Below are 27,989 nucleotides of genomic sequence, written 5' to 3'. Positions count from 1 at the left end.
ACGGTGGTGCTGCAGCCCTGGTTCAAGCTGGAAAAGGAACCGTAACGTCAAGGACAGTCAAATGAAAGCAATAAGCAATCGTGATTGCTCAAAAACTAAAAAAAAATAATTTGAATTCTGAAATTTTGAATTCAAATTATGTTTTTCGCAATCACGAACTGAGACAGGACCCTACTCATTGGAGTTATTGTTTCTAGAAACGGCTCCTGTCCCCGCCCCCCAAACCTGCCTCTCCTCCTGGGCGGTTAGGTGTGCATAGTTGTGTGTGTGCGTAGACCTGTGTGTATGCACGTAGGCGTGTGTGAGGGTATGTGTGTGAAGTCGTGTGTGTGTATGTGTGTGAACTTGCGTGTGTGTAGGATATGGACGCCTCCGACCAGGAGAAGCGGGTAGCTCAAAACCGGAGCAGCCGCGCCGCGCCGCCAGCAGAGGACGGTGGGCAGTGGTGCTGCATAGGCTTCTGGTCCAAGTTGAAAAAGGCACGGACACCAAAAACGGTCAAATGAGAACAATAAGCAATCGTGATTGCTCAAAAAAATTTACTCTAATTTGAATTCCGAAACTTTGAATTCAAATTATGTTTTTCGCAATCACGAGTTGCGACAAGACTCTACTGGTTCGAGTTATTGTTTCTAGAAATGGCTCCCCCGCCCAAGCATGTCCCTCCTCCTGGGTGCTTACGTGTATATAGTTGTGTGCGTGTGTGTAGGCTTACGTGTGTACACGTAGGCGTGTGTATGTGTGTAAAGGCGTGCGCTCGTTGGCGAGTGTGTATGAGCATGCGTGTGTAGGACGTGGACGCCACCGCCCAGCAAAAGTGGATTCCGGGGGACAGTGCTCAGGACCAGCCGCGCCGCCGCCGGTGGACGGTGGTGCTGCAGGCCTGGTCCAAGCTGAAAAGGAACCGGAACATCAAGGACTGTCAAGTGAGAACAATAAGCAATCGTGATTGCTCAAAAACACATTTTTCACTAAAATAAAGATATATGTTTATAGCATCTTCACTTCTCTTTAAATATCCCATTTTACATTCCCTTTCATCATGAAATTTCCTTTCATTTGATACAACACACGATTTTTTTTGTTTAATTTTTTTCATGATTTTTCAAGACGGCGACCAAAAATCACATTTGTCCCAATAGTCCGGATTTATATTTTTTGTATGTTCATTAGGAGTGTATTATCTACCATTTACCACGAGAATCATTTCTGTTGCAATTTGTTTGACCCCAAGGTGTTTTTGAGTCGATTTCTTCTGCACTGTATGGCCATCTGGATGCTATCAAGCTACGGTTTCTTTACTTTTTTTGAGCGATGAATTTTGCAGTGAATGGTTTTTGTACATCATGCATACGTATTGGTTGAAAAAACAGAACTGCTTGATGCTACGCTTGTTGAAGATCGCATAACAGCCTCTCAGCCATCTCTGTTTTCATATGAATCGGACATTTTGAAAACTTAGTTTTTTTTTATGCTGCCATCGCTCACTTCTTAAAGCTATTTAATGGTTCTAAGTTTTTTTTTTTTTTGTCATTCTGTAGGCCACACAATTTGAAATGATATTCGAAATTTGAAAAAATGTTAACCTAAATTGCGTCTTTCTCCTCTAAAATGAACTAATAGAACATTCCCCAGAAAGTATTGTGCAAAATCAATTCATTTGTTTAGAGGTATTCCGTCACAAACTTACCAAGACACATTATTTAATGAAAAGAGAAAAATAAAATTTGATTTTAGCTTATACGTACAATATTTTTTTATATTTGCTCTAACTAAAAAGTTAGATACATTTATAGAATTAGCTTCTTACCTTGAAAGAAACACTGTGCTCATTCTCGAAAGCTATCCAGTGATGGCCCAGATATGCAAAAGGAACCTTAGTAGATAAGTCGAAAATTTGCTTAGCACCATGTTTTAAAAAATAACATACCTGAAAGTCAAACCATATATTCATTTACATACGAAGAGGAAGAAGATACACATCTATTGTAAAAATGTTAGAATGTTCAATAGTGACAAATGTATGCACATGTACACCATATATGTATATATTTCTGCGAATACTACACATACAAGGCTGTGCAGAATATAATATGAATGAAAATGAAGGTGGTATGAAATGACACGAGGACAAAATGTGATAGGAATTATGACATGAGCTAGAATGATAAATATGAAGAAGGAAAATATGAATATTATTTTAAACTATTTTGTTTTGTATACTATGAAATACACTATGTGACAGTGAAAAATGAAATTTCATCAACAAATAGAATATGCAAATTTAGGGTAGATGCTTCTGACCGATTTTCGGAATCAATAATAATGACTTTAGCATCAACCATGGCCCCACTGAATGCGCTGGCGCTTACCAGGCCTTGACAATTTTTGACTTTCCTGTGTTAAACCGGGGCAACTATTTCTGCACTTGAACATGGCCACACTAGATGGAAAAACTTCAAAACTTCATATTTGCCCATTCTGACCGCAAGGAGGCGCCACAAGCCACGGTTGCATCAACCAATCAACGACAAGTTTCAGAGCTTGTTTATTTTAATTAATAAATGAAACAGAAAACAAACATTAATATTTCGAAAGATGCTCAGAAATATACCGAATCAACCAATTCGAATCGAATCAGTAATGTTATTCAGCTGATTATTTAATGCGTAAATTGAGCATCTAAAGTTGGTTTGGCAATTTCTTTTAATTTAATTTTACATGCTCATTTATAGTTTGTGCTTCATTTGTTGGATTATTTTACGCTTAATGGATAAACTTAATTATTCAGAGGATTATTTTTTATTTTAATGGACTTTTTGATCTTGTTTCTAGGCTTGCTTCGCTTATAAGTCTTTAAAAAGACAAAATAGTTCATGGTATCGCCAAATAAGTACTTTATATGTAACTTGAAATAGTCCATGACAATAAATAAAATTGAAACTAATCGCCAGCTTAAAAAATGCACCGCTACGTACCTATAACGGAAAATTACCCCCGTCCCCACCCTTTTTTTATTTTAAGAAATGCTAGATATTTAGAGCTGCTCCTAATACTATACAATTAGAAGAAGATTACAAAAATTTGTAAGCAGATCTTAGACTCCTGCGGATTCTTGACGGTCTACTGTGTGTGTGTATTTTATTTTTCCAACAGAAAATTCATATCCAAATTTTCGCCAAACTTGGCGATCAAATATCTTACAAAGTTTCTAGTTCAAAGCTCCTTTCTCATTCATTTTTCAAGTGTAGAAAATAGTTTTTTTATGACTAGAATTCAATGTTTACAGGATTTTACATCGCTAAATACTTTAATTTTCTTAAAAATACAGTCGATTTGCGATAACTCGAAGTCCGATAACTCAAATATTACTATAACTCGAAATTTTTATCAAGTCCCGACTTTTTTGTCTTTAATTCCATTCTAATTATTATAAATAACTCGAAGTTAACTTCTTTCAACTCGAAGTTTTTTCCAGGATTACTCGAAATTTATTTCGAAAGAACAAAAAAAAAAAAAAAGAAAGAAGTGACTATGGGAGAATAATTATTTCACCTTCACTTCCAATCCGAATTTGAAACGAACGAAGATGTGCACATTTCCTGAAGTAGAATCAGCTCTATTCAAGCGGTTCCAGCATGCTTTTGATTTTTTTCTATCAATACATTTGATTAAACTGTGCATATTGTGCTAAAAAACTTAAGTTCTATAATTTTGTCTGTTATATGTACATATTAAAGCATTCGATGGTTTTTAGTATTAAAATATCAAAAGCCAAAACTATCGTTAAGTCAAACTTTCGATAAGTCGAAGTTTTCCGTCTGTCTTTTTACATTCGAGCTATCGCAAATCGAATGTATGTTTAAAAACATCTTTAAAATGGCAAATAAAAAAAATCATATCATTGTTTTGCTTTTGCAAAGACAAAATAAATTTTGTACGGAACTCTCCCCTGCTAGGATTTTACAAAATATCAACAGTGTTGATATTTTGTAAAATAATCTGTTCCCCCTTTTTTTCAAAAAAATTAGTTTCACAAATTCATGTGTAGATATTTGAAGAGTTTCTTTCCCTACTGCATGTATTTGTTAAATGTTAAAAACAAATTAAAAAAAATAATAATAATTTGAATTTTGGCTGCTTGAGTTCGAATTAAGTTATTCACGATCATGAATTGCGATAGGATCCTACTCGTTGGATTTCTTGTTTCTACAAATGGAATGAAATGGAAATGACCAAGAAATTTGCACCCGTCATAATATGACTGTTAATTTTCTAGAATAGGTAATACGAGTCTGTAAATAAGATAAATATTTTATGGCCGAATCTGAATTTTATCATAAAAATTATTTACTGCGTAAACACTTTATAACAATTGAAAAATATATTGAAGTAATAGCACCTGGGATGCTAACGGTAAGGTGGGAGCCTGGGGGTGGGGATAGAACCTGAGCTCTCCGGTCTGTGCGCCTTCCGATGTGTGTGTGTACACTCAAACCTGTTTTTGTGCGGACTTTTTTTTGTGAAGTTTATAAAAATTATTTATAAAACGAGCGAAAATTTTTAAGGGATTTTTTTTTTTTTTTGAAAGAACATTTTTAAAATCATAGGATCTGACCCTTTTTTAAAATAACTTGACTAAGTTTAATATTTAAAAAAAAATGCATTAATCGGTGCGCTTTCATTGTTTACGCTTCTGCCAATGACATCACAAATGATGAAATGCCATTCACTGATGTCACTCACAGAGCACAATATTCAATTAGTTTCTTTACTCACAAGTGTTGGCAACTATATGATTGATAGTAAGCGTAGAGTGCAATATGTAATTCGCTTCTTGATCATCATAACGTAGAAACGCGGTAGACAGATGCGCCAAAATACATCATTTGTGACGTCATAAAGACCACGCCTTATTTTCAAAATCAGACATTTAAAAAATTAAAAACTAAGCTTCGGAAAAATGAAAGTTTTTTCTAACTCCATGTTATTTTTATTTATTTTTTGATTATGCTATGAATTTCCTTTTGTAAGGAAAAAAAATCTGCACTTTTTCGAAATAGCTCTTGTGCACTAAACGTTTGTGCATCTCCATGCGTATTGTGCACTAATATACTACTAAAATCTACACTAAAGTTATTATAACATGAGATGTGCTAAAAATGGAAGGGGAAAAAGATAAATGACATTATTTTGGTGTCGGTAAAATATTCGTGCGAGAACCACGGACCCGTCGTAGAACCATGTATTAGTCACACTCTGATTTTAAATGTTTTTAAAATTATGTTAATGGTTCATTTTCTCAAATTGCCGTCATATTTTAAACTTTTCTATTGTTCTTCTTCATTTGAAAAAGAATATTCCTAACCAGGCCTGTCAAGTGGGGATATCACGGGGGGGGGGGGGGACAATTATGACACCCCTAAATTTTACAAACATACTAAAATTAGGCATTATGCTCGTATTTTGTTGTTTTTTCCCCTACACAAAACCTTTGCTCCCCCCCTCCCTCCCGCAAATTTTTAAATGTCGGGCCTGTTCGTACGTTTTTATTTAGATTCTGTTCGTTGTAAAATATATACTACATTACGAGCGAAAAGAATGGCAATTGTTAACGTAAATTCCTATACCCCTCCCCCCTCTAATCCCCATCAGGGTCAAAAGGGGCAATGAATGAATGACCCTCTCAAGTTTTGAAAAATGAATGTATTTACAGATTGCGGAGCGTGTTTTTTTTTTTTTTTTTTTTTTTTTTTTCTCGATGTAATTTATTGAGCAGAAAAAATTCGCATGTAAATGAGCATGTAAAATTAGAAATGAGGGCTGCCTGCCATACATCATCAATCTTAGAACTGTTGTATCCAAAAAGGAAACCCCAGGGGATTTTCAATAAAAAATTTGAAAATTATTTGCAAAGCTTTCAAAAAAAAAAAAAAAAAAAGTTTGAAAAAATATATTAAGAATTACGCATTAATATTAAAAAAAAATCATATATTTTCTGTGTTTAGTTAAAATTTTTTATTACACGTAATTTTTGATATGATATTAAAATAACAATAAGAAATGCTCTTCACCTTTGTAATACAATGTTTATTCAGCACTTTTTCTCTTCATTCCTTCTTTTGAAATTAAAATTTTCGTCAAATGACGTACGCCCGATAATAAGTCGAGAAATCACGTATTCACAGATGCCAAAGCGCCAACGCTCACAATCACGCCAAGTGGAAACAAAAACAGGGGTAGCCAGTGGCGCCCTCTTTGTTGCCATGAGTTTCAGCGATTGCCACGGCCGTTAAGTATTCAGTGGGGCCATGCATCAACACAGCCAGGGGCGGATACAGAAATAATTTTTGGAGGGGGCCCAAGAAATTAAAACGCTCCCCCTCCTCCGATTTTCAATGCTTCATAACAAAGTTTTCATAACCTTATTTTATTTATTTTTTTTTCTGCGTCCCTTAAGGCCAATTAACTTACTTTTAAGACAGTACCTGGACGACCGAGCCTCGCTCGGCTTTAAAAGAATTATTTTTTGTCAACTCGTGTTTTTTTAAGGTTCAATACTTTTCCAAATACGTTAACGCTTCACGTTAACGAAATATTAAGCACTACCTTTTTTAACACTAAATTACCAAGCAAAGAAGATTCTGAATGCAATTAAATCAACATTTTGCTTTAAAATATCTGATACATTTGTGTCCAGTATACAATTTTCTTGTCAGTAATTAAAATATTTTGACCTTGGAGCCAGTTTTGCTATGGTGAAATCGATTTTTAACCTAATACTTCCTTTCATACTATGATGCGTTTCACGATTATATCCCAATCGAGATTATCTTTTTGAATAAGTACTTTTAGTGTAGTTGGTCACTTTACGCCAGAAAATGCTACATACAGCATGATATCCATCAAAACTTATAATCCGCAAATTATTCCAACAAATGATAACAACTGTCTTAACAAAACATAAAGAGTCTCAATACATACGTTTCTTCGAAATAAAATTTATATGCGTGATTTAAAAAAACATGTTAAACTATTTGAAGTGTAAAAAGAAAATAAATAAATAAAATAAAATAGGACGGTCAAGCAATAGTTTCACTTAAACAAAAAAAAAAAAAAAACCTTACATCGACTTACTTAATGCTTTTGAATTTGTTTTCAGCCAAGTGTATTTGAAATAAGCCAAAATGGCCAATATCAGCCAAACCTGGCAACCCTAAGCAAGTTTGAAATTTTAAAGCGAGAAGAGACAAATTTTCATTGTTATGGTTGCAAATCGTCTGCCTGATGCGTCAATTCACAATTTACTTCAAGGCTTAACGCAATTAGACTTTGTTTTAAAAAAACGTTTTTTTGTAAAAAATCGCATTTTTACAGAAAAAACACTGATTTGGATGACTTAGAATGCTAAACTACAATTAAATCCAAAATTTCATCCAAATCGTTAGAGCCGTTTCCGAGATCTATATAATTTCACCGAGATGCTGTGAAATGAGCGATTTTAATTAAGAAAATGTTCATGATGCAGATTGCCCCCCCCCCCTTCGAGCAAGGGCGCAACCCCCTAAAAATTGCAAAGACCCCCAAACGCAAGAACCCCCCCCGGCCTTAAAAGAGAAAAATACCTCTTAAAGCAACCTCTCCCCCTAAAAATTTCAATGGCGCAGTCTGCGCCATGCCCCCCCCCCCCCGAGGTGGACACCCCTGCATGTTGATTACAACAAGAAAACATTGTTATTAAATAAACCCATACATTATTTGAGGTTTTATAAATTAATTTATATTTTAACTATAAAATATTATGTAAATAAAAAATCATAGCTTCATAATGTATTTAACTATTTCAAAGCAGTTGCTGATTTGTTCTTAAAAAAATTAAAGTACATACATGCCATCTCTATTAATATTATGGTTTTGCCAATTTCTATTAATTATTTATTTCATTATGCATTTTTCATGAGCTGAAAAATGTATTATTTCGCAAACAGCTTCCTGAATCGCAATGACTTTTCTAGTCACGTTTCCACGCATTTTTTCGAAAATATCAATTACCGATTCCCAAGGGCGCCCATATGCAAAATTTAAAGGGGGGGGGGGGGCTCAGTTATTTTCCCCATGGTTTAGTAGGATGTTTTCCCCGTAGAAACCGATTTCAGTACAGGTTAGAGTTATTAAAATTTGACATTTTTAATGACTTACTCATTAATTGCTGGAGAAGAAATGTTTTTACATTTTTGCAAAGAAAAAAAATACTAAAAGCAAGGAAGTTATAATTTCAAGGGGGGGGGACTTGAGTCCCCACTTGCCCCCCCCCCCATATGGGCACCCTTGCTGATTCCATAAAAGAAGAATTAATAGACGAACTACGATAATACGTTCCTTTGAATTCGAAACCAGTGACTTCAATGTCTTCTGCCGCTATAGTCTCTGACTCCAGCAAACGGATTCCGAGTCACAACTGACTACAACTATGGAAAATTATCATATAAGCTTTGTGCTACAATATGATTAAGGTGAAAAAACAACGTAAATAAAGCACAAATATTCGAGAAAATACAGCATATAGCTATTTCAAGGCTACAATGGAGCCTCTTCATCAGTGCAAAAAGCTCACCAACACAACCAGAAGTTGCGAGAGAACTGACAAAAACCAGGTGGACACCGGTATTTATACCAAAGAACGCCAACCACTAAGAATACAGGAACATGACATCAAATAACCAATCAGCGAACAGCATCTACACTCCGGGCTCAAAGCAAGGCAAGAGACAACCAATCAGAAGCCAGGAGACAAAAGGAGTGCGAGACACCAAAGAAAACAGGAAAGGCAATTATAGAAATTGCTTCCAAATATCATGAAAAAATGGAGTGCTGGAAAAATCATTGACAAGAGAATGAGAATTTTTCCAAATATGGTAAGCTTCCCAGAAATCGAGGTCATAAACTGAAGAACATTTACAAATAATCTTTGCAGATGAAAAATCAAAACAGTGACCAGAAGTCCAACAATGCTGAGCGATGGAAGAACGAGCAAGTTCTTTATGTTTAACATAGTTTTCGTGCTCTTTCAGACGGTGCTTGAGAGCACGCTTAGTCTGTCCAACGTAGGCAAGTCCACACTTGCAGGAGATGCTATAAATACCCCAGTTGCTATGGCAATCAATGGGGTCCTTTAAGTTTGTAAATTTTATCTTATTAACTGGAGAAAAAGCTATATCGAAACCAAATTTCTTCAAAATCTTTGCAACTTGATGACTAACTTTTAGATAACAAGGCAAAACAATAGTATACGAAGCATTAGAAGCAGAAACCTTTTCAGAATGAGAAGGCTTAATTAACTTATTATAAATTGAATCATTGATGCTAGGAGAATAACCACGATCGAAAGCCACTGCTTTGAGATAAGAAAGCTCAGCAAGTGTTTGGAAGAAAGATTAAGAACTGATGTTTTCCCTCAGGTGAATCAGAATGCTGTTCTTAATCTTTCTTCCAAACACTTGACTTCTGATCAGCTTAATGCTCTCAAACTTAATAACAATTTTGCTTCTGGTTCAAAACCTTCTTTTCCTAAGTTGGTTGCTCCAATTGAGAAAGCCTTTAGATTTAGTGCTCTCACTGCTTCTCAAAACGACTCTATTAGGCATATCATTGCCAATACTGTGGATTTCAATTCCAAATTGACTTCAAATACTTTTAGCAAGCATACTAATTCTTCCATCAAAAGTTTGTGTTCTGATCCTGATCTAGTTGTTACTAAGGCTGATAAAGGTGGCCAAATTGTTATTCTTGACAAAAGTTCATATTTAGATAAATGTAATGAGCTCATTGCGGTTGGTCCTTATGTGACACTTCACAAAGACCCTAGTATTAGAGAGGTTAATCTTATTAAAAATGTTGTGAAATCTTCTCCTATCATCAGTGAGTCTTCAAAAAGGTCTTTAACTCCTTCTGTTGCACATTGTGCCAGGTTTTATGCTCTACCAAAGGTCCATAAACCCGACATTCCTCTTAGGCCTATTGTTTCAAACATTGGTACTGCTTCATATAAACTTGCTAAGTATTTAGTTTCTATCTTCTCTTCTCTTTTGGTTAGCAACTCTTTTACTGTCAGAAATTCTGTTCATTTTGTTCAGAAGTTCCGTTATTTTAAGCCTCATGATTTAACGATGGCTTCTTTTGACGTGAAATCACTTTTCACTAATGTACCGGTTATTGGGGCATTGGATTGTCTTAAATTGAGACTCCAAGAGCATCATTTTTCTAGTTTTGAGATTGAGGAACTTGTTTCACTTACTCGTGTTTGTCTTGAGTAGAATACTTTTGTGTTCAATGGTACTTACCTTCAAATGTCTGAAGGTTAAGCAATGGGTAATCCTTTGAGTCTTATTTTAAGTGACATTTATATGCACTATTTTGAGAATAAACTTTTTGAAACCATAACGTTTCCGTTCTATGTTCGTTACGTTGACGATTGCTTTGTTTTGCTTGGCCAAAACCATGTTGATAATGAACTTTTACTTTCTACTCTAAATTCTATTGATCCTTGCATCCAATTCACTATTGAAATGGAAACTGATAGTTCTCTTGCATTTTTGGACGTCTTTTTTACTAAAAGTAATAATGAATTTATGACTTCGGTGTTTCGTAAGCCTTCTGCTGTTACACTACCTCCTCACAAATGTTCTTCTCATCCTCCAAACCAAACGTTGGCCTCATTCAAGGCTTTTGTGTTCCGTGCTTTGAACATCTGTTCTTCCTCCAATTCTTTAAATGCTGAGCTTTCTTATCTTAAAGCAGTGGCTTTCGATCGTGGTTATTCTCCTAGCATCATTGATTCAATTTATAATAAGTTAATTAAGCCTTCTCATTCTGAAAAGGTTTCTGCTTCTAATGCTTCGTATACTATTGCTTTGCCTTATTATCCAAAAGTTAGTCATCAAATTGCAAAGATTTTGAAGAAATTTGGTTTCGATATAGCTTTTTCTACAGTTAATAAGATAAAATTTACAAACTTAAAGGACCCCATTGATTGCCATAGCAACTGGGGTATTTATAGCATCTCCTGCAAGTGTGGACTTGCCTACGTTGGACAGACTAAACGTGCTCTCAAGCACCGTCTGAAAGAGCACGAAAACTATGTTAAACATCAGCATTGTTGGACTTCTGGTCACTGTTTTGATTTTTCATCTGCAAAGATTATTTGTAAATGTTCTTCGGTTTATGACCTCGATTTCTGGGAAGCTTACCATACTTGGAAAAATTCTCATTCTCTTGTCAATGATTTTTCCAGCACTCCATTTTTTCATGATATTTGGAAGCAATTTCTATAAATGCCTTTCCTGTTTTCTTTGGTGTCTCGCACTCCTTTTGTCTCCTGGCTTGGCCGTGATTGGTTGTCTCTTGCCTTGCTTTGAGCCCGGAGTGTACATGCTGTTCGCTGATTGGTTATTTGATGTCATGTTCCTGTATTCTTATTGGTTGGCCCTCTTTGGTATAAATACCGGTGTCCACCTGGTTTTTGTCATCTCGCAACTTCTGGTTGTGTTGGTGAGCTTTTTGCACTGATGAAGAGGCTCCATTGTAGCCTTGAAATAGCTATATGCTGTATTTTCTCGAATATTTATGCTTTATTTACGTTGTTTTTTCACCTTAATCATGACTACAACTATATTTATGTTGAGGACTGCATACTAAGTGCCTTGCCTCCATTATTTTTTTTATACCGATAGATGGCAGCACCATCACCGGATCGAATAGTTAATGAGAATTTAGAACTAGACCAGGAGCTAATAGCTACCTGGTGCTAGCACACCCAGAGGTATCGTTTCACTTGGAGGACACTGAGACCACAAGCATATTTAACGTCGCCCAATCCCCTTTAATGACGACGGTGGATCTTCGACCATCGAGGTTCGAACTCAGGACCCTCCGGCCCCGAATCCGACACTCTACCGATCGGGCTGCCACGGCCCTACTCCAGCAAACAAAAATGCTTTTAATGAAATAAGATTTGTGTCTTGTGTGTTCTTTTAAGTCATTTAAAAATGAAATAGTTTCATTAAATTTTTTTAAAAGAGGGCCCCGGGCGCTTCCCCCCCCCCTAATATCCGCTACTGAACAGAACACTTGATGTCTCTCCAGTGTGGTGTTGATGGCTTTGGCCGGGGAGTGATGAAGTATTTCCGACCTCTGTTATGCTTGATGTTCGCCCATTCACGAGGACTATCATCTGGAAACAGACTGGGCGGGCTGCACTTACGTCGTAAATGTAAGTATAGTTAACCGCCAAGCCCGGAATGGCTAATCTGAGGTGGTCGGCTAGGTACTGGAAAGGGGCCCTCGACCCGAAAATGTTTGAAAATTATTTGCTCAAAAACTATCTTTTACTTTTTGTTTTGACTTGGAAGTAGCAAAACTATAGTTTACATTTGAATATAAAAATTAATGTGATAACTGAAATCGTTTCTTTTGATTGACCTTGTAGGGGGAGGGGGATGAGGGTTCTGATAGCGGGACAAACCTAGCTGTAGGAAGTCCGAAGGTGTCTCCCCCGGGAAAATTTTTGAAAAATAGATTTAAATCTCTGCAGTTTTAAGCCTTACGGGGGAAAAGGGGACTTAGTCTCAGAAAGAAGATTAAATTGCAAAATTCGAAGTTTAGAGGATCTTCGATTATAAGGTCAGGGGTTTCAAACACTCTACAGAGGAATTTTCTGAAAAGGAAATGAAATTGTAAATACTCGATTGAATGTCACAATTGGTTACGTTAGTGGATGTGGTTCCTTATTCTCCATAGAAATTTTTTCGACAATAAAGTCCGGAATACGCAATTAGGCCATCTTTGACAAATTTAGGAAAAGGAATGGAGTTCAGGGCTAAGGGCTTCCCTATAGGAAAATTTCACAAATTAGAAGTAAAAAAAAAACCCTCCACTTTAGACGATTTACGATGATGTTGGGAAGAGTGAGGCCCGCAAGCTCTCCTGGAGCTTTACCGAAAACTGAAAAAAAAAAAAAAATAAATAAATAAAGGGGGAGCTTTCAGAAAAATTGTTGAAAAAAACAAAAGGCGCCGATCGTTCCAAAAAGCAATGGTACCCCCTCAAATGATGCGGAGCTCCCGTACCTTATGGATACCCCCTCCTCCTTTACCCACACATACGAAAAAAAGAGAAGCCAAAACATTTTTAAATTTCTCCCCTAAAAATTTTAGTGGCGTAGTCTGCGCCATGAAAGTCTATGATACGCTAAATTTTAGAATTATAAAGAAATAAAAATAATAAAAATGAGGAGTTCCAAAAAATTTCTTAAGTACTAGTCTCATTATCTCAGTTATTATGGCATTATTGTAAGAATCAAAAGCGGTAAATGAACGCAGTATGCCTTTCTTATATCGCAGTATGCCTTTTCTATAACGTAGTATGCGTTATTTCTGTGGAAATCAAAAAACGTCATAAATCTCTTAACTGTTGGAGAGAAAAAAATTCATGTCTGAGTATTCTACGCTGTAATATTATCAGACCAAGATCTGCGTACCCGCTGTGCGTGGGGGGGGGGGGGGGGGGGGGGGGGGGGGGGAAATAGCACTATGACCTATTAACATTTCAAGTATACAGTGTTCTTGTTGGTCTCTGGGGAGGGACCCCAAATATTTTGTTACAGAGGGGCCCAAAATTTATAGATCCGGGTCTGAAAGAATAATACCCTAGGCACGAGCAGCATCGAGGCCAAAAATATCAAATAACCATTTTAACAAAGACACATAAAAACTATGATACCTTTCCTGTTTCATCTTTTCAGTATTTCGTCCCAATGTTATTTTTCTTTCATTCGCCATAGTAAAATTTGTAGTTTACTTGCATGCAAGTCAAGTACAGAACTTCAACTATCAATGCAGTTTGATTGCAGAGTTAAAGACCCCAGATGGAATAGTTTCATGGCCAATATCCGGTAATTAAGACCCCATCTAAAGGAGGTATCCATGTGCATTCAATTTTCCCACTCATTTAGTTGGTTTGAACAAAAGAGTGTGAGACAGTAAAGCAATCTATGTGAATCAATTGAGTCTTGTACAAGTCATTAAGTTCGATTACTCCTATTTTTACACCTGTATTTTTCTTTTGTTCGAGTTTGTTTCACACTACCATTACTATCAACTTCATAAGTAAGAAATCATTTTCTTCTCTTTTGCTTTCGGCGAAAAATAAACACCGAATTACATTTCGTCTACGTTTAAAAAATTTACACTTAAAAAACGTACTCAGTTCAACTGGTTTTGGTTTTGAATTTTGACTGTTCGATTCAAAGGAAATCCAATCCGCAACATTTAAAGCAGCTTGCTGTTGGAAATTGTATCAATTTAAAAAAATAAAAACCACTTCCTTTCAATCTCATTTTTTATTTCTCTAGCCTGTTTGTTCCAATCGCTACGCGAGATCTTCCTTACTCCTTAATAAAACTCCATGCTTTACGAATAATTTTTAAACGTATCATGCAGGCTAATGTCAAAACATAGAACCATGATCGTTTTTTTTTAGTCAAAAAACGTTTTGCTGTTTTTTATTGGAATTAGCTTCAATGAATAGCATTCGAAATCGAAGGTGCATTTGTTCGGTTGGTTTAAGTGTCGTGCTGTTCATCATAATGGCATCAGTTCAAATCCATGCCAATAAATATCGTTTTAATGTTTCTTTTTTCCGGCAGAATCTCACATAAGTTGGATTGTATTTGCTACAACCCGTTTTTTCACATGCACAATTACTGCTTTTTCGCACTTTTTAATGATATATTTATGTTTGCATTGAAAATACGTACATCTGAAAAGTGTGCGAAGATCACATTATGACTACCAACATTGTATTTAACGAGGCTTTGTTAGTGATGTCTTCAAAATGCATGTCTTCTTTTGCGTCAACATTCGTTTACTTTTTTATTCTTCTTCATAATGTTCCTTGTTTGAAATTTTGAAAGAGTGGAATTCCTCATAAAACGATTCAAAGCAGAGTGCGGAGTTCCGCACGGGTCAACTGGTAATAATAATTTTCCTTATAACAAATATTTGTGACTCAAACTTCTTTTGAAATGTATTTTTCATTCAAATAAATAGTTTTTCGTATGAACACACGCATTTCTTTAATTCTAGTTAGTTCTACAGTGATTTTAAATAGAGAAAATCGTTTTGGGCCGAAGTAACCCAAACGCGAAGGTAACATTGGCCCATATAAAAAACACTTATAAAGGGTAAAAATACTTGGAAATAAACTGATCACTATTCAAAAATGAAATTAAGAGATATCTAGCTGCGTAAAACAAGTTTCCACAGCTTGAAAACATGAGTAGTTCCAAAATTTTTGAGAAAAGAATGAAAAAAGTTTCAAATCCGCGCCAAGGTAGCCCGCCCCGGTACTCCAAAGGAACTTTTTTGAAATTTAAGTCCAAACAGAATGATAGGTTATCTTTGATGACAAGGGGAAATGTTCGGAAACCCTCAACCGGATTTTTTTTTTGAAATTTAAGCTCTAAGAACTAGAGTTCACATGATCTTTAACTATGTGAAGAGGATCAGCAGGCACTCCCCTGGAATTTGTTTTGAAATTGAAATTCTAAAAACCGATTTCTTGGCTATTTTTGACTAATTTAAAGGACAGGAAGGAGTTCTGGACTCTTCCTGGGAATATTTCTAAAATTAAGTCTTAAAAAGATAAATACAGAACACTTTTCAGGATGAGGGTTGGGATTTTGAGAATCTCTCACAGAAATTATTCGGAATTGAAGTTCCAAAAATGAAATTTAAGACAATTTTTCGATGATGTTAGATGGAAGGAATTCAGGACTCTTTTGCAGAAATTTGTAGAGATTGCAGCCTCTAAACCAAAGCTTAAGATAATCTTAGAGGACGTTCGGAGATCAGGTACTCTGGCAAAAAAAGAGGAGGGGTGGTTGCTGTAGCCCCATAGTCTTTCTGCTGAATTCATCATTGCTCTCACCAGCTGATCCCCGCAAGCGACCAGCGACCAATATAAGAAATTGAGAAAAAAATAATTAAAAATACAAATGAATCCTTAAGCCTACCTGAGAGAAAGAAAGTTTGCCCTTTCCTAGCCCTGGTCCGGTGGCTGGAGCATCCAAACTATGCTTTTTTGGATTTTCCAGATGATATGTTCGTGCATGCATTGGTATTCCTACCATTATTTTCTTCCTAGGCATTCCTCGAGCTTCCCAAAAACTCGCAGCCCATGCCTGAAACGTTAGGAAAAACAACATGCAACTTATATCATTAAATTAATACTATTTAATAACATAAAGAGTACAAATAAATTCATCACTGACAATTTATGGCCAAATGACAGGGAAAAAAAAAAGAAAGAACTTGTTACAGTAGAGTCCCGGCTATCCACCATTCAGTTACCTGCCATATCGTGTTATCCACCGTACCAGGGACATTTACATTTATTATTTTCGGGCAATTTTTTGACGAAGACTTGATTCAGAAGTTGAAAATCATGAAACTAAAAATGTAGTCTATTAATTCGCGTGTTCCTGGGACAATATCATGGTACAAATGATTACGAGGTCATGGAATTAGCTGTTGGGCAAGGACGGAAGAATCGTTGAAAGAAAACTGGATGAAAACCAGGAAAATATTTTTCCTTCATAGCAACGTATCTCTCGATGTGAGTACTATGCATCTTTGGTTGAAGCAGGAAAGTGACTTTCAGAATTTGAGACTGTTGATCTCCATAAAGCAGCTCACAAAGAAGGGGTTCAAAATTTGATATAACTATTACATACGTTGAGCAGCAAGAGGTCAGGGTTGTCGGCTTTATGAGGTTTCAGAGATGGCGAAACTTGGCCTAAAAAAAGAGAGATACATCATCAAGACCACTAGTTCTTTTCCCCCTCATCCTCAACTCTCCCAATTACATTTCCTGATCTTGAATCAATATCATTATATTGATTCTTAAGTTTATTTTAGCATTTCTATTTCTTTATTGCTGTAAAACCTCCCTATTATCCGACGGTTCGTTTATGGTGGATAACCAGGACTCTACTGTACTACCTTGAACTCCACTTTTTATGCAAAACCAAGATGTTCTCTAATCAATTGTACTAATATTAGTATATCTTCTGCAGGAATAAATCAGTACAAATACCCACCTTTCTCTTCCTCCCCAAACATTTCTGTTAATCTCCCGATAAAAGCGGGAAAGGGGTCTATTTATCATGATTGCCATACTTACCCCTTCGGATAAATATTTTTGAAAAAGGAGAATGAGTTCAATGTTTGATTGGTAAATGTCTGGGTAAACTGTAGTTAGTGTTCGTCAATTAAAATTTCTTTTGATGCTCGCAATATCACAATAATTAGGACAATAATCTCAAAAACTCACCACGTTGTTAAAATAATTGTGCTTTCTTTCGCTGTTTCTGGAGAAAAGAGGACTTTGGTGCGCTGTGAAAGGGTATTCCTTGCTGAACATCTGGAAGTCATAAGACATGAGGTTCACGAAGTCCACAGCTCTGAAAGAGGAGAGCACATTAGTTTGATCAGAAAACTAGTCGATATACATGTTTATTTTCTATGGTATACAAATTGTAACTGTGCCCAGGGATTTCAACCCACACCTTTGCAACAGTTAATATTTTAAGCGAAATGCCCGTTTAACGGAAGAGGGAGGTAATTAAAAAAAAAAAAAAAAAAAAACCCGAGCACAACTCAAGGCTTAATTTACTCCTTATATTCATTTAAAATTACGTAAAGGTGCCTCCTCCCCCCCCCCTTTTTTTTAAGATTTAGCTCAGAGTTAAATGATTGCTCACTATATTTTTTGTTTGGATATTTTTATGATCAAGTTCATTATAAATCTTTATTCTAATTTTTTTAAAGCGAGTTCTCGATAAATTTCATCGTTCTTTCGTTTGTGTGATAAGAGCTATCTGGTTTTCGTGTTTGTTTCACTTGTTATTTAAATGCATTTCTATAGTCTAAACTAATTTTTCTCAACGGAGCCACATTAAAATATAGAGGGGCCACGGAGTGGAAGTGAAATTTAGGGGAACTACAAACCTCCTACGGGGGGCCACGACGCTTTTAATTATTAGTATAAAAGCAGCACTAAAAATTTTGAGTGTTAATATTTGGGGATACTGAGTGCAAAATGCGAATATGAATGGAATTAATTAAATAGTGGCATACACAGCTTAGTGATCAGCAAGAACGGATCCAGAAATATTTCAAGGAGGGAGCGATTGATTTTTAAACTGACCTCTTACTGCGTACCTGATTACACATTGGGGGAAGGGGGGGGGGCAGCCATAGCATTTTTATCTAAAGACAACTAAAATATAGAGATTTAGCCAAGGAGTACCTAAAACCTATTCTTTTTCGTTGAAAGGGGTATTCAAAAAATTGCGTTTTAGATCTTCAATTTCGTAATAATTCCAGGGAAATGTTTCGAAACACCCTCTCTCTAACATCATCGAAGGTCGTCTAAAATTGTGCTTTTTGAAGTTTCTGTTTTGAAAAACTACCGGAGGAAAGTAGCTGAACAAAATCTAAAGCTACCTGAGATGTCTACATTGCGTCTTTTAAGACTTAAATTTTGCGAAATTCCCGAGGAACACTTCCAAACGCCTCCTCCTAACATCGCCAAGGATCGTCTAAAATTGCCTTTTTGAAACTCCAATTCCAAAAATTTTCCGGGAGGGGGGCGGGGAGATTTAAACCTCATTCCATTCCTTAACATCATTAACTCGTATTAGAGCTTCAATTCGGAAAAATCACCGGTGCTGGATCTCCCACGGGAGGGAGAGGAGAAGTTAAGAAACTGCCATATTAAGTAATTTTAGCATATTATTATTTTTTTAAGACCACGAAAATTTTCCTTTTGCTTTAGTTTTCATCACAACAATGAAATTGGCGGCCCCATTACTGAAAAATTGGGAGAGGGGATGCTACACCCCCTACCCCCTTGGCGAAGAACCTGATTTCAAGTTATACCAGATATGCTAAATCTGTGACAAATTAGGGAATCAAGCAGGTTAGGGAAGGTGATAATCTCATTGAGGAAGTTGTGTGACACCCTTGCTGTGTGTAACGGAGTATTGTCCTGTTGAAAAATAGCTCCTGAGAGATCTTTGATCAGAGTTCATGTAACTGAGGCATATCACGAACGTACCACTGGACTTTCATGGTGTTGCGGATCCATATTAGGGATGACTGATTTTCGTATGCGACAGCACCTCGTAACATCTCTCCAGCTGCAGATGTGGTGTGCTGCTGAAAACGAAGATCGATTAGAGAATTCGCCCTGTTGGCTCCGTTTGTAGTTGTATCGCTTTCGAGGGCAATGGATTCCAACCAAATGGAACCAGACTGTCTTCTGCGGCGAATCAAGATTTAATTTGGGCAATGATATGGTGTGTGGAGGCCCCATGATGAACGCCTCAATAACACTTTTGCTTTTCCACGACACATCGCACCCACAGCTTTGGTGATGTTATGGGTTGCTACAGTGTACGATAAACGGTTATCCCTACTATTGATTCACAACAACACGGCAACCCAACGGTACGTTCGTGACATGGCTCAACCACATGTGTTGGGCCTCATGCAGGGCCTCCAGAAACAATTTTTCAACAGGACACTACTCGTCACACACAGCAAGGGTGACTTGGGATCTCTTCCACTAGATTATCATCTCCTCTGACCTGCTTGATTCACTGATTTATTACAGATTGGGCATATCGGGGATTACTTGGGATTGTAAGTTGGACAGCCTTCGAGTTTGATCGAATTAGATTTGTGTTTACAGTAACTGTATAAAAATGTAACGTAGGACATCGTATGAGACTTTCATAGCTCGCCAGTATTACCTCGTCTTTTTGTCCGCAAGAGGTGGTCTAGCTGGGTACTAATTCCTCCATTCATTTGTGATTTTTGCTGCAATAAATGATCATTTTGCTTTTGTTTTGTAATCACTTTCTTACATCACTGCTGTCTCTTACGTGTGCAAAATTTCGTTTTATTCTGACAACTCCTTCTTGAAGCATCGATTTTTTTTTCTGGCAGAAAAGCAATGGTAATCAAACAAACAGTAGTATGAGAAACAAGAAATTAGGGACATTTTTGGCCCTGAATTTTGTCTGTTCGTCTTCAATTGCAGATTAGGTTCATACTTGGTGCACTTCAAAATTAAGAACGAGTCCCTAACTTTATGCAACTTTGTCCAGTGGGTTTGAGTAGAGTATTACCAAAGAAGCTTCAATGATTTTGGATTGTCTTCGGTAAAAAATCCTTGAAGAATTACAGCAACTGCCCTTATCAGAAAGGAGCTACAGTTAGGGAGTCAAATAATTCGGAAGTTTCTTCTTGCAACTATGCTGCCGAAATTTCTAGGAAGAACATACTAATATCAGAAAGAGAGCAAATTTCGACCATTACTTACTTCGCTATTTCAGGTACATCGTAAGACGTATCTATGATACCAACGTGGGCAGCAACAGCAAGGCTTACTAAAAACTTTTTTTTCACCCTTTCAAGGACAAACCGCAGTTCCTGAGGGGAAACAATGAATACCATAAAGCATTTCTCTATTTTAGGACATTTTTAACTATCTAAACTAGTACAGTAAAACCTGTAAAGTTGACCACCCTTGTAAGTTGATCGTTTTAGGTTAGAATACTACTTTGCGACATTTCTACGTCACAACCAATCACGTGAGCGAGAATCTCGATCTCACAAGATCAGGAGCTTGGAATGACCGCCCAGAATTCGTCCTATATATTTAAATCAACCTCTATAAGTTGACCACCTGATTAAGCTGAACACTCAAGTAGTGCCTCGCAAGTGGTCAACTTACGCAGGTTTCACTGTACTCTTAAATGTTGGAAAATATTCAACGTTTAATGAACAAAATACTTGTGCTACTCACGAGCAAATGTGACCACTCGGTCTCACTTACAACTACTTCATAACCCTTCAAAGCATGAAAATTTATGACTGCTTCTCTTAAAAGTCTTTTAGGGAGAGAATCTTTCTCTTTTTACCTCAGGAGAAATGAGAAATGCAATGAGTTTACCTTTAGCAGAAGCACAAAGTGAAACCTTTCGAGTTTATTCCCTCCGTTCCACGCAGGAAATTCCCAGTCAAAATCCACTCCGTCGAAGTTATATTTATCCAGAAAATGCAGTAAAGAGAAGATGAATCTGGAAAAACGAAAATATATTGAACAATTTGTCTAGAATTTTAAGAATTATTTAATATCTTAATATAAGGTTACAAAGTTAATTTCTAAAATGGAATTCAATGTAAAACTATACTCCTGGTGTATTATCAAAATTGAAATAATACAAAATTAAATAAGTCTTACTAAGTCAATTATTTTAAAACTGGAAAAATAAGAAAAAGTTCACCACTCTTTAAATTATTTTGTTGACTAATGAAGTAAAAACTATTTTTAAAACAGTTTAATTCCTATCTTTATAATTCTTTTCTTGGAAGTTTTCATGAAGATTAATCTTTGAATGACGGCTGAATGGATTAAAGATAGACAAAGAGTTTTGATAAAACACGCTTAATAAATGATCGATTGCACATGAAAATGCCATTTTTTTAGATGTTTTATAAGGTGTTGATTTCACTTTGCATTTTAGATGGCTTCAACATGCTGCCCGCCCTGTCTAGTGGTCAGAGGAGTCTGACTGCGATGGGGTGGTTCCGGTTCGGACATGGATGATCTACTTTCTCTCTCCTGTCCTTGTGCTTCCTTTGTGTGAATGTGTTGTCGTGCTGTGAATGGTTGCCTACCCTATGAACGGGTCCATCATGTGTATACTGTGGAAGACGGACTTCATACCAAATTACGGTATAGTTGGAAAACAACAATGTGGCTTAAACTAATGTGGGATTTTCTAAAACAACGGGAATAGATAGAAAGTAAATAAATAGTTTTGCGCTGAAAATAAGAACACTGAACTTTAACTTTAATGAAACGCAATATTGCAAATAATTGTGTATGCATTTCGAGGTTCTTTGAAACACCAAAGCACATATATGCAGTTATTTGCGAATTTCGTGCTTTATTTGTCCTGTTTTGTATATCATTTCTAACGATGAAAAATTGCATGTAACATTGCGAAAACCAAGAACAATGACATTTGTTTACAGAAACTTGCATAAAAAGGAAGGGGAAATGTTAAGCTATGATAATTATTTTCTCTCCCTTCCGATTTCTTGCGGAAAATACGTGCCCGCAAGTAACCAACATTAGCAGCTATCAATACATGTTCCTGCGTAGGCTAGACTTGCATCACTTGCTGAGGCAAGACAAAATGAATCCTCCGGAGCCGATCTTAAAGAGTTTAGGTTTATTCGTTGCAGACGAAATTGAAACTGCGAAGAGTAATCACTAATCACCAACACGTTATAACATACAGGGACAAAAAAAAAAAAAAAAAAAAAACTGTCCAAGTCCTATCTAACTTACCTCTCTCTTTTCTCACTAGATGTCACCATTTTTGAGAATCCTCCTTTCGATTTGTCTCCGATGGACAGCATCGCTTTCATTTTGGTGTTCTTCTTCTTGAGAGCAGACGTCCTGTTGAAGCAATCCAAATCGTAGGTAGTACGAGGGAGAAGAAAGTCTTCGCGTACTTCAGCGTACCCTACAATCAAGTGGGTGCATAAGCTCGTATCGATATCTTCGGGCTGAAGCTTGCCCGTTACATTTCTTTCTGCCTTGTAGTAGCAAACAGTCTGTTGGCTACTCGCCCTGTCCTCTATAAAAAAAAGGAAGGGAAAAGTTGTTCATTTCAATGCAATCGAAAATAAATTCCTTGCTAAAGAAGAAAACCAAGCAAAGAAAAAGTCGCCTCTTTTGTAAAAGTTCACACATAAATTTCAACGAAAAGTATATCACCCACGCATTTAGGAGGCTAACAATAAATTTAAGAAACCAAAAAGGTTTTTTGATCACCCTTTATCGTAAGTAGCTGGGAACACGCTGTAAATTTTAGCAATTAGTTTATTACTGTGTACCAGGGGCGGACTGGCCACGTGTGAGATGTGGAAAATTCCACATGGGCCGTCCTTAACTCGGGCCGTTTTCTGTGCATTCAATGTGTACGTACCGTTTTCCTCAATTTTATTTAAAAAAGAAAGTTCTTAGCTAGGCCGGCCGTTCTTGTGTCGAGGGCTGCAGCCAGAACTGCTCTTTTTTGGGTGGGGGGGGGGATAGGGAGAGGAGGACAGCCGCTCCTTTTCCAACGATCACTCTCAGGACGTTACTCTGTTCTTGCCTAACTATTACTGTGTCTTGTTACGTAGGGAAAACGAAACAATGTCTTTGTTGGGTGGTCTTCGTCTGAAGCGAAGCCTTCAGGGTCCATGAGTGTCTCTCGTATCTGTTCGGAATTGATGTTTCCTGGAATTCTGGTAAGGAGTTTTATTGGGGGTGGGGATCTTTTTTGTGGCCATCTGAGACGATCTGAGACTGTCTGGGAAAAGATTACATTGAACCTTTTTGTCCTAATGAAATAAGAGATAGGAGCCATCCTAAGAATAGAATGTATAGGAGCAAAACGTCTGCTAAAAAGCTTTTTTTTTTCTTTTTCATCCTTCGTTTTTTTGTTGTTTCCCAGCACTTTGCAATAGATAGATCCATGACTTTCTCAACCAATTAGATAATTTTGAGATCTTCTCAATTTCGTTTCCGAGGAAAAAAACGAGTCATTTGTTATACACTGTGTTGACTGCTCAATGGGATTGGATGTGTTTTAAATCCAAAGGTGACAAGAATCTTTTTTAGGTAAGTTTAATATTTTTAATCATCATGTGTTTTTTTATTTTTATTTATTTTTATTTTATTTTTTTGTCATCAGCACTTTAAATAATAAGAACTTGAACTATCGGTTATAATTATAACAAATTGACGGTGTTACACAAAAATGGTTTACCCCGCCCCTGCTTGAAACTGCCCCATCTTCTACCAAGCAGTACTTTTAAGTAAATTTACTTCTAAGCTGAACTTCATAGATGGCATATTAATTTAGAATTTGGCTTAAATCGTCTTTGTATCCCCGTAGTGTATCAGTTTATCTGCCAACCTATGTGAATAACTCATTATTTTTTTGAAAATTTTTGTTCGATAACTCATTTTTGTATAACACCGTCCAATTCATCTATTTTCGTTTAGCAAAGATAAAATTCACAAAAGTACAAACAGTATAAATATTTAAAACATTGATTTCCAACATTTTTTCATACGTCGCCCCCCTTACCTTTTTCCTTGGAAAAAGCAAATTTTAGAGCAATTTAGATTCGATATTAGGTTGTTTTTTTTTTTTTTTTTGCATACAGTGAAATCTGTGTAAGTTGACCACTCGCGGTGCAGTACTTTGGTGGTTAACTTACAGGTGGTCAACTCATAAAGAGCAGTAATGATTCTTTAAATATTTTTTGTCATTTTTCGCACCGTGTATTCATTTTTCGAGGAATTCACCCTTATTACTCTTTCTGTTCAACTAACTTTCGTTGTTTAACATTATTGAAAGTAAAACCATAATTAAAAATACTATTCAAATAGTTTTGTTACTTTTTCCATTTTTTAAACTATATTAGACACCGTAGTTTTAGAAATTCCATATGTGCCAGATAATTTTCTCTGACTTTCTCCTTTTTCAATTCATTTTAATATTTCATACTTTTTATTAATTTCAAGTTCAACTAACTTTCTTTTTGAAGCCTTTTTATGTAACACTTATAGCACAAAGAGCAACAAGCTCGACTCTCTCAGTTCATAAAGGCAAAATTAAAATGTCCTATATCTTAATCACTTGCACCCGAAATAAGCCAGAAGGGCTCTTTAGCAAGTCCATATCTGCGTACCCGCAGTGCGGGGTGCTTACTTCCTCAATGGGGATAACTGCCCTAGAAATTGAAGAAAAAAGAAAAAAACTAGCATTAAGTAGTTATTTAAAAAAAACTACTTATTAACTTTACAAAAAGACACTGCTGGCCACTAGGGAGATGCCCTACCCATTTTGTTGCAGAGGGCCCAAAATGTACAGATCCGGGCCTTAGCACAATTTCAGTATTGCCACAACCTATTGCAACTGAAAGAAAACACTTTGTACTTTTCTACTGACACCTATTTTTATTGAACAAAGTATAAAAAAAACTATCTCAAATAGAACAACAAATGAAAAACAAGTTTGGAGAATAAAGAGCAGCATAAGCTTTATGCTGCTGTTTAGTTTGTAAAATGCTAGTCCGTCATCAAAGCATTAAAAACATTCTTGGAAAGCTATCAATAATACAATAATAGTAATACTAGTAATAATACAATAATAATAAATTAATAAATAAGAATATAAAATAATTTACTGAAGAAAGTTTTAAAAAATAAACCAAGTTGCAAAGGGTTTTTTACAATACTCCAAATCAAATTTGGCGTACATTAGTTGTCAAGATAGACAGGTGGTCAAGTTACAGAGGTTTTCCTTCAGTATATAAGATAGGACGAATTCCGTTCCTGACAAAAGAGGTCAACTTACAAGGGTGGTCAACTTCACAGCTTTTACTGTACTTAATTTTAATTTAAAACCTAAATACTGTACCAATTTTATCCTTTTATTGTTACACACATTTCTTATGTTTTTTTCAAGAGTAATTAATTTTTGAAGGGAGATAATAAACTAAGATTATTAATGTAATTTTCAAAGACAGCAGAACATTTTTCTTTTTTTTTTTCCTTTTTTTTTTTTTTTTGGTATAAAATTTAGGATTTGGAAGAATAAAAAACTTTGGCAGTTTAAACTTGAAGAAAAAAAAAAAGAAGAGAGAGAATGGTTTGTTCCGGTATCCAGAACCTGCCCTGAGTACTATTCGTATGCTTGTCCAAGATATGAGGATGTGCATGGCCCTCCTGAACTTAATTCATTTATTTTTTAAACTCATGATTTTTTGTCTAAACTCTGGACCATCGATTTTGCATACGTTTTCACTTTTAATGTTTGCTGTTTTGTTTCAATTTTTAAATTCTTATGATTTATGATGTTTATTTTTATTAATAAGCACAAATCATTAGAATTTAAAAATTGAAAAAATAATGATTTATGTTTATTACTTATGTTTATTATTATAACTATCATTTAAATTTTTGTTTTGAATGTTCATTGCCCCTTGGAGGAACCAAATCAACCTTTTGAAGGTAATCGCTTCGGTTAAACTCTAGTTGAACATATTTACTTACGAAAAATAATACGCACATCTTACTGCTTTTCCCAATACATTTCTCCGTTTTCACTTTAAATCTTGGAAGCTGATAAATAAATTGTTCTTACTTGCAAACGTTGTGAGTCAGTGGAATATTATTATTAAAGGCATGTTAATATGTAGCATAGGCCAGGTCACACATATACCATAAAGCACAAGCGCGGCCAGAACTTGCTTTCTGTGGAGAGGGGAGGGGAGTTTGGTCATAACCATCTTTACATACATATAAACTACCGTATTAAAATTATTGGCAATCTAAATCTACGTTAAAACCAAGAGCCCGGGGACAAGACCGCAATCCCCCACCCCAAGTGTATATCCCATGATTTTCACTTTAGTTCTTAGTAGAACCTGACCAGTGGCGGCGCTAGGCGTCGCCGACGTCGGCAACTGCCGACGGCCTCGCGCAGATAGGGCCTCGCAAAATTCTCAGAAGTTTTAAGATATTTCCATGTTTTCGATTGAAGCTCTCATTAAATATAACAGACGCAAAAGTAATCAAAATAGTGCGTGCAGGAGAGACTGCACAGAGTCAGCCTTAGCAAATGTTTGGCCCAATTCTGTCGGGGCCTGAATTAAAAATATTCATTGGCAACAGCTAATTGATCAGCTAACTCTATACCCCCCCCCCTTTCTTTTTTCTCTTCTTTTCAGTTCTTTTCTTTTTTCTTTTGTTTCCTAAGTTCATCTAAAAGTAAGAAAATATCCAAAATGGTGCTCCTCCGAACTCTTCCCCCTCCACACACACACACACCGAAAGCATTATGGAGCAACTGAAATTTTGTTTCCAGATCTTAAACTTCGCGATATTTCCAGCTTAAAGCTCCCAAATGCTCAACAACGTCAAAAATCGCTTAAAATTGCGTTTTTTTAGCTTGAATTTCAAAAATTACCGAGCGTAATATTACAAAATATGGCAAAACAATCGCATTTTTAAGGATTGAATTTCAGAAAATATTCGGGCAAGGGTCCCCATATCGCCTTTCTTTTATATCATAAGCAATTAGGCTTTTTAAACTTCATTAACAGAAAGTTCAAGTGGAATGGCTCCTGAATATGAAATATTCCTAAGTTTTTAGGACCATAATTTTCAAAAATTTTCGAGGGATCTCCCTTCCTTCCGGTAAAATCTTCAAAGTTTGTCTAAAATTCCGTTTTTGAAACTTCAATTTCGAGAATTTGCAGGAAATTGATTTTGACTTTTTTTTTTTTTTTTTTTTAAGAATCGATCTGGGACAGTCTCTGACCCTAAAGTCAATAAATATGGCCTATAATTGCATTTTTAAGGCTTCAATTTCTATAAATTTCCACCGAGACCCCCTGTACCTTTTTTACCTTAACATCAGCAAAGAAAGCCCAAAATGGCGTTTTTAAACTACAAATTTCGAAATCTTTCCGGGGGAGAACCCCCAGACCCCCCTTTCTATCAGGTAATTTTCTCACAGTCAAAGTGCCGGCTCCTCCCCCCACCACGAAAAAAACTTCTTTTTGACTGTGCTACTAATCACGAAACGTTTTTGTCCCAGCAATTAAGTGAATTGGGAATCCTAAGTGCCAATAGTTAGTACAAAAACTAATTCTATGAATTCAATTATTTGTCTCACAATATTTTATGATTAAAAGGGCCTCGCAAAACTGCATCGCCGACGTTTACTTTTGCTCTCGCGCCGCCACTGAACCTGACAAATAAATTTCATTCACTAGATAACATTTTGA

General features: G+C 36.1%; 1 protein-coding gene across 1 annotated transcript in view; it reads right to left on the bottom strand.

The window, feature by feature from the left end:
• LOC129232738 (acidic mammalian chitinase-like) overlaps positions 1-22,777 on the bottom strand; it is a gene marked incomplete at its 5' end in the record, with an annotated part of 40,621 nt that extends 17,844 nt beyond the window's left edge. The window contains 6 exons of the mRNA XM_054866849.1: positions 1,811-1,930; positions 16,070-16,237; positions 17,389-17,518; positions 20,446-20,555; positions 21,079-21,205; positions 22,486-22,777. Coding sequence (XP_054722824.1) covers positions 1,811-1,930; positions 16,070-16,237; positions 17,389-17,518; positions 20,446-20,555; positions 21,079-21,205; positions 22,486-22,777 — 947 coding nt within the window. The remainder of the gene's footprint in view (positions 1-1,810; positions 1,931-16,069; positions 16,238-17,388; positions 17,519-20,445; positions 20,556-21,078; positions 21,206-22,485) is intronic.
• Between the last annotated feature and the right edge of the window lie 5,212 nt (positions 22,778-27,989).

The sequence above is a fragment of the Uloborus diversus genome, unplaced genomic scaffold (genome assembly GCF_026930045.1).
Source record: "Uloborus diversus isolate 005 unplaced genomic scaffold, Udiv.v.3.1 scaffold_1350, whole genome shotgun sequence".
Classification (NCBI taxonomy): domain Eukaryota; kingdom Metazoa; phylum Arthropoda; class Arachnida; order Araneae; family Uloboridae; genus Uloborus; species Uloborus diversus.
This window is presented reverse-complemented; position numbering and strand designations above follow the sequence as displayed.